Source organism: Chenopodium quinoa, unplaced genomic scaffold (genome assembly GCF_001683475.1).
Source record: "Chenopodium quinoa cultivar QQ74 unplaced genomic scaffold, ASM168347v1, whole genome shotgun sequence".
Classification (NCBI taxonomy): domain Eukaryota; kingdom Viridiplantae; phylum Streptophyta; class Magnoliopsida; order Caryophyllales; family Amaranthaceae; genus Chenopodium; species Chenopodium quinoa.
This window is the reverse complement of record NW_018744026.1, coordinates 4,478,962-4,484,522: the sequence shown is the minus strand read 5'-3', so window position 1 is coordinate 4,484,522 and position 5,561 is coordinate 4,478,962. Positions and strand designations below refer to the sequence as shown.

At 38.7% G+C, this 5,561-nt stretch overlaps 1 protein-coding gene across 1 annotated transcript; it reads right to left on the bottom strand.

Annotated features, from left to right (window-relative positions):
- Positions 1-1,022: 1,022 nt before the first annotated feature.
- LOC110690262 lies at positions 1,023-2,500 on the bottom strand. The gene is made up of 4 exons (XM_021867087.1): positions 1,726-2,500; positions 1,500-1,640; positions 1,358-1,432; positions 1,023-1,268 (listed from the first exon to the last, which is right to left on the bottom strand). Exons 1-4 carry the CDS (start codon positions 2,233-2,235, stop codon positions 1,023-1,025), a joined length of 972 nt encoding a protein of 323 aa, XP_021722779.1. The 5' UTR covers positions 2,236-2,500.
- Positions 2,501-5,561: the final 3,061 nt, after the last annotated feature.

Genomic DNA, 5,561 nt, shown 5'->3' with positions numbered 1-5,561 from the left:
GCTTGTCAGTAAGTAAGCCGAATTTCTTCTTCAAATTGGCACGACCGTGCTATATATGGCACGACCGTGCTAAAAATGGCACGGCCTTGCTGAATATGCTCTAGCACGGGGCTCATACTGAAGCTGACACGGGCACGTGCAACATCTGGCACGGCCGTGCGGGTGCGTGGATACTGACACGGCCGTGCTATTGGCTTGCACGGCTGTGCTGCCTTGCCTGGGGTTGCTTGCTTATAGGCCAGCACGGGTGTGCCTATGGTAACACGGTCGTGCTGCCTGTGCTATGTAATCAATGCACGACACTTGAACTTCCTTAACTCCTCGGACTCCGGTCAAGGCTAGCCCGGTTACGCATCAAGGGCTCGGGATCCGATTGAACTCGGTTGATATTACCTGAAAACACATCAAAAACAAAGCGAAAACCCGTGAAGCACGTAATATGGGGAACGTAAGCATAACAAGGTAATAATCGGCCAAAGCGGCCCCAAATACATCCAAAATCATCCTAAAATATGCTCTAAAGCGTGCCCTAAAGTGCGCTTGTCAACCTCCGATAAAATGGCCAAGTACGAACACCATTCAGTACGTAAAAACACAGCAACCGACTCTCTTGACATAGATTATGCACCAATACCACCTGAAAACAGCACTACCTCTCCCTGGTTTTGGTAGCATTTTCTAAGATGTTATTGTTTATCAAATCATAATTTCAAGGAGTAACGCTGTCTGAATTTTAAGGTGACGAAAATACCTCCGCCTGTGACGAAAATATAATGGACCCGTTCCCGAACCATATTCCATAGCATGAATCAACCTCAAAATATTTTGCATAAATGAAAGACAATAAAGAATGTTAGCCATGTTATTCTCAGTATCATTCAGGATATCATGCACTTACTAACCCTTGAAGTAACTGATTGTAGCATGTAGACACCATCAATCGATATCCACCTACAAAATCACATTCACCAAAGCCTGAGTAAATACTTTCAATCACAAATATAAATTTAAGGCAATAGATGTCACTTCAAATATCTCTTCAACATATCAATCTTAAACGATGACACATCATAACTGTTCATCACAGCCATATTCTCTTCACCAGGAAAACTGCTTGCTTTTTCCCGTTTACATTCATCCCTATATATACAATCAATTTGAGTACTCAAATTTTGAACATTCGTTCTCCTAGGACGCTTAGTTTTTGAGGTGGTTTTTCGTGTTCCATTACTCCTATAACAAACACTAGTAGTTACACCAATCTGAAACTGTGACATTATAAATTAGAAAACTTGAATCAATCATCTACTCACTTGAAATAATATACTGAAAATACAATAATCCCTGACCCCTTTACCTTTTTAAACCCCTCAGGCCCATTTGTATCCCTTGCTTTAGTAGGATGAAATTCACCATAAGCAACATCCAAAGTCTACAAACCATAATACATCCATCACACTTGTTGTAACATTTAAATAAATACAAATACAACTTATTACCCCAAGCTTTCCAAAATCACCACCGTTTGGGAAACGATCTTCTACAACAGCTATACGTATCTCTTCCATTTTCCAAACCTCCAACCGGGGGAAATAACCCCAATGCACAGGATGTCTATCTAGCCGATCCAAATACATAACCTATATCACAAAAGTTGTCATACCACCTGAATCAAACCCAATGTTAAACAAACATAACAAACCATACTTCATATAAATCACATACCACAATATATATTAGGCAACCTGCACATCCACTAGCATATCCACATGAGTAAAAACGACGCGCAAACATCGCAACACTATCCATGAGCTTCTTCAAAACTAGGCTACACCATTCATATTCAGCAGCCTTTGCATCACACGTTAATGACGTCACTAAGTTAGCATACCTATCAATAATACTTTTCACCCTTTCCAGCGCCAACAACAAGAATACAGTCTTGAACTCACGGCCAATTCTATTCGACTTAGTTTTCCAGGTTTTACCATACCTATCAATAATACTTTTCACCCTTTCCAACTTTTCTCTATCCAATGTTTGGTATGTGGGAACAAGAAGTCCCCCATCGGGAATACCAAGGACCCAATGCACCTGATTTTGAGAAAGCCTGAACACTCTACCATCTCTACTAGTAAGAGCGCAGTTGAAGGGATCTATGCGAGTCATCAACCAATACGCCAACTGCCGTGGAAGGTTAATCTCTCCAATTTTTAACAGACCATCAAACCCCATTTCACAAACCCAAGCCTTTCGTTGCTCGTCTAACTTTTAGCATATTCTACCAAACGACTCTACGCGACAACTTGTATTAGCTGGCTGAATAATGAACAATAACAACAAAAACGTATCAATGTAAATTTTACCATTAATCCTAAAAAATGACTCCACCCTCTACAACTATAAAAATGCAGCTAAATGACTTACCCTACAAGTTGCCTTCACATGTCTTTGCAACAATTCACCTTTCCTTTTCTCTCCATCACCATGAGTTAAAGATTCATCCTACAACAACAAGGACCTACATAAGCTCCATTACTCTATTAAGGTGCAATTACCAAATACAAATTGTTTCAATTACCTTGAATATTTCGGGAGATAGCTTCTTCATGGTATGTCCTGCTCCTATCCCATCATAAATTTAACGAGAATAATATATTAATTAGACAATTTCTAAACAGACTATAGGGGGAACTTGACTACTCCATGTTTCAGGTTTTGTATCATACTTGTACCTCATCATCATTTCGACTGCTGCACAATTTTCGCTTATGTTTCCCTCCTTCCATTTATTCCACCTGTCAGTTCAATTCTCATCCACATTTAGTTCAATTTGGAGCTTCCCATTTAGTACTATTTGTTACCTGTTTCATCACTACTAAGTAACAATTCAAATCATAATTACCTGAGGCCTATTCACCCAACAAATTATTGAACTTATGTAACTAACTATTTCAATTCAATGTACAATTTTAATTTCATAATTACTAATCCAAGTAACCATTCAATCCAATGTACACTTCAAATCATATTTAAATGAGGCCAATAGGATAATTATACTAACAACTTCATCATTGCAACCAATAGGATAGTTAGAATCACAATTAATGAAGATCTCAAATTCAAAATTACTAGTTTCAGGCGAGAATCACACATACCAATCGAAATTAATCGACTTTAACGACTGAACTTCACAACCCTAGCTGTACAGTGGCCGCAACATACCGGCGCAGCATGCATTCAATCGAGGAATCCCTCCACCGTGCCCCAACCACCTGCCGCTATCACCCACTTCAAAAATTGTTCATCGTTCCCTCAGATCTCCTCGAATTACTGTGTCATCGATTTGTACAAACAAGTTCAACAATGAAAAGTCAAATTGACAAGAAAATATTAGATATTACTTTGTTTTTGGAACACGAACTCCGTTTGTACAATACCGTTATAGGGAACACCCAATAACCCCGTACCAATTAACGTTCGTTAAACACCAGTTACTCGCCTTTTCACGCTTGACGTTTTTACCCTTACTAATGGAGACGAATTGACGTTTACACCCTCATATAAACGTCCCTCGTTTATCAGACATATTAGCCAGGATTTTCTCATGTTCACCTCACTCACCCTAAGCTCTGTATGCAACCGGACCCTTTTGACCAATTGTCCACATCTCACCTTGACCTTTTGAAGGGTCTCTATGGGTTCCCTCCCAGTTATACCGGAGGTTGGGATGTGGATGATGGTGGTGGCGGCCCTAGTGGCCAATAGTTTCCCCCTTGGTTGTTTAATTCCCTTTTTGTTTCCTCCCTTTTAGCTTTGCATGATTTTAGGCATCACGGTCGATGCCCTTATTAAGTGCGGGGGGAATCAAATAGGATATTTTAGGGTAGGTTTTTGGGGAGGCACCTTGGACTCTTGGGGATGTGTTTGAAAGAGCTTTGATGGATTTCTCTTGATTCGCTCTTGGTAGTCTCGTTGGTATGTTGTTTATCTTATTGTCTTGGTTTTTTATTATGATGTTTTGTGGTCCCTTCTATTGCGGATTATGATGATGGTTTCTCTGGTTCTTTGTACGTAGTTTTCGCGTAAGTTTACTTTTGTTTGCTTTTGTTTGGAAGTTACAAATAATTTCATTTTGTATATAGTCCTTTTCTTTTCTTTTTCTCACCTTGCTCATAGCCACTGCTTTGGTCTTCGAAGCTTCTTAGAGGAGGTCATTCTTGCTCCTTTATTATTGCAGCGTAGCTTGGATGGTTGGTGAGGCCTTTCTTGTTTTATCTCTTTACTTTTCTTCCTTTACTTTTCTTGGTTGCATAGATTAGGATTAGTTTTAGGAGAGTTGAACGGTTCGAGGATGTATGATTATAACACCTAGTGTGTTTGGGGTCTTTGGCGATGTGGCCATTTGACCGCTTGTTTGTCGATTGGGAAATACGTGTTATGATTGCATCTTTGTCCTTTTCTTTGTTCTCCTACTTTTCCTTTATCTTGGTTTTCCATATTTTATTTTCTTTTCTTTTCTTTTCTCTTCTTTTTGTTCTTGGTTTTGTACATAGCTTTTTGAGGCTTTATTTTTTCACTCTTTCATTCTTTATTGACTTTGATTTGTAAACAATGGACTCTTTCTTTTGGATAATAACCTTACTAGGTGGTCATGGTATGCACGGTTTGAGAATACGTTTGGTTGATTCTAGGTAAAGCATGCTAGGGTAGTTGTCTAGAACTAGGGGAAACATGAAGCCGGATTCTACTTGTTTGTGGCATGTTGGTAGTTGCTCCCTATCTTCGATTTGACAACCTTAGTGAGTTTTTGCTACAACCATGTGAGATTCATACTTTTTCAAGCTTTCATCATATTCTTGCATGAGCGGCATAGATCCTTGACTTTCGCAAACTTAATCTTGAATCTTAACGTGTGATTCCTAAGACCGAGACCGAACCACCTTGGGAGGACAAAGGCATCTTTTCGGGGAGGTATTTTTCCTTTTTCTAGGATAGTTTCCTTATTTTTAATTTTGGGTTTAGGGATACATTTGCCTACTTGCTAGCCCTTTGAACCTTTTTTCCCTTCTTTTCAAGCCACATATTTAGAATTCTTGAGCCTTTTGTTTCATTTTCATTTTTTCTTGGTTGTTGTGAAGCAATGGTCAATGTTGGAAGATCGTGGTGTGTAAGTTTAGATTTTGGTTCAAATTGGTGAACAAGGTTGAGTTGTTTATATTTGGAAAATAATGGCAAATGACTAAGTAAAAGCCGTCCCAAATAAAAGGCAAGGACTAATGCTTTGATAAAGTAAGAGAGAATTCAAAAAAAAAAAAAATAAATAAATAATAAAAACAGAAAACAAAACCATAAAAATTCAAGTGTCTTTCTCCCTGTTATGCGTTGAGGACAATGCTTCTTTTAGCTTGGGGGAAAGCGTTTGCGCTTTTTGTTCTTATGTTTGTATATTGTTGCTTTAAATAAGCTTGGGGGTGTTAATATGTTTTTGTTTGATGATTACTCGATTTTGGTGTTAAGATTTGGCTAATCTTTGCTTCACAATTTAGGTTAACCACCAA

What these genes read in the sequence shown, in the direction of transcription:
- LOC110690262 (XM_021867087.1), bottom strand. Translation starts at nt 2,235, where the DNA reads ATGGGGTTTGATGGTCTGTTAAAAATTGGAGAGATTAACCTTCCACGG. An exon ending in GTTGCCTAATATATATTGTG is followed by an intron (nt 1,641 to 1,725) that starts GTATGTGATTTA and finishes TTTGTGATATAG; the next exon opens with GTTATGTATTTGGATCGGCT. An exon ending in GGCCTGAGGGGTTTAAAAAG is followed by an intron (nt 1,269 to 1,357) that starts GTAAAGGGGTCA and finishes ATAATGTCACAG; the next exon opens with TTTCAGATTGGTGTAACTAC.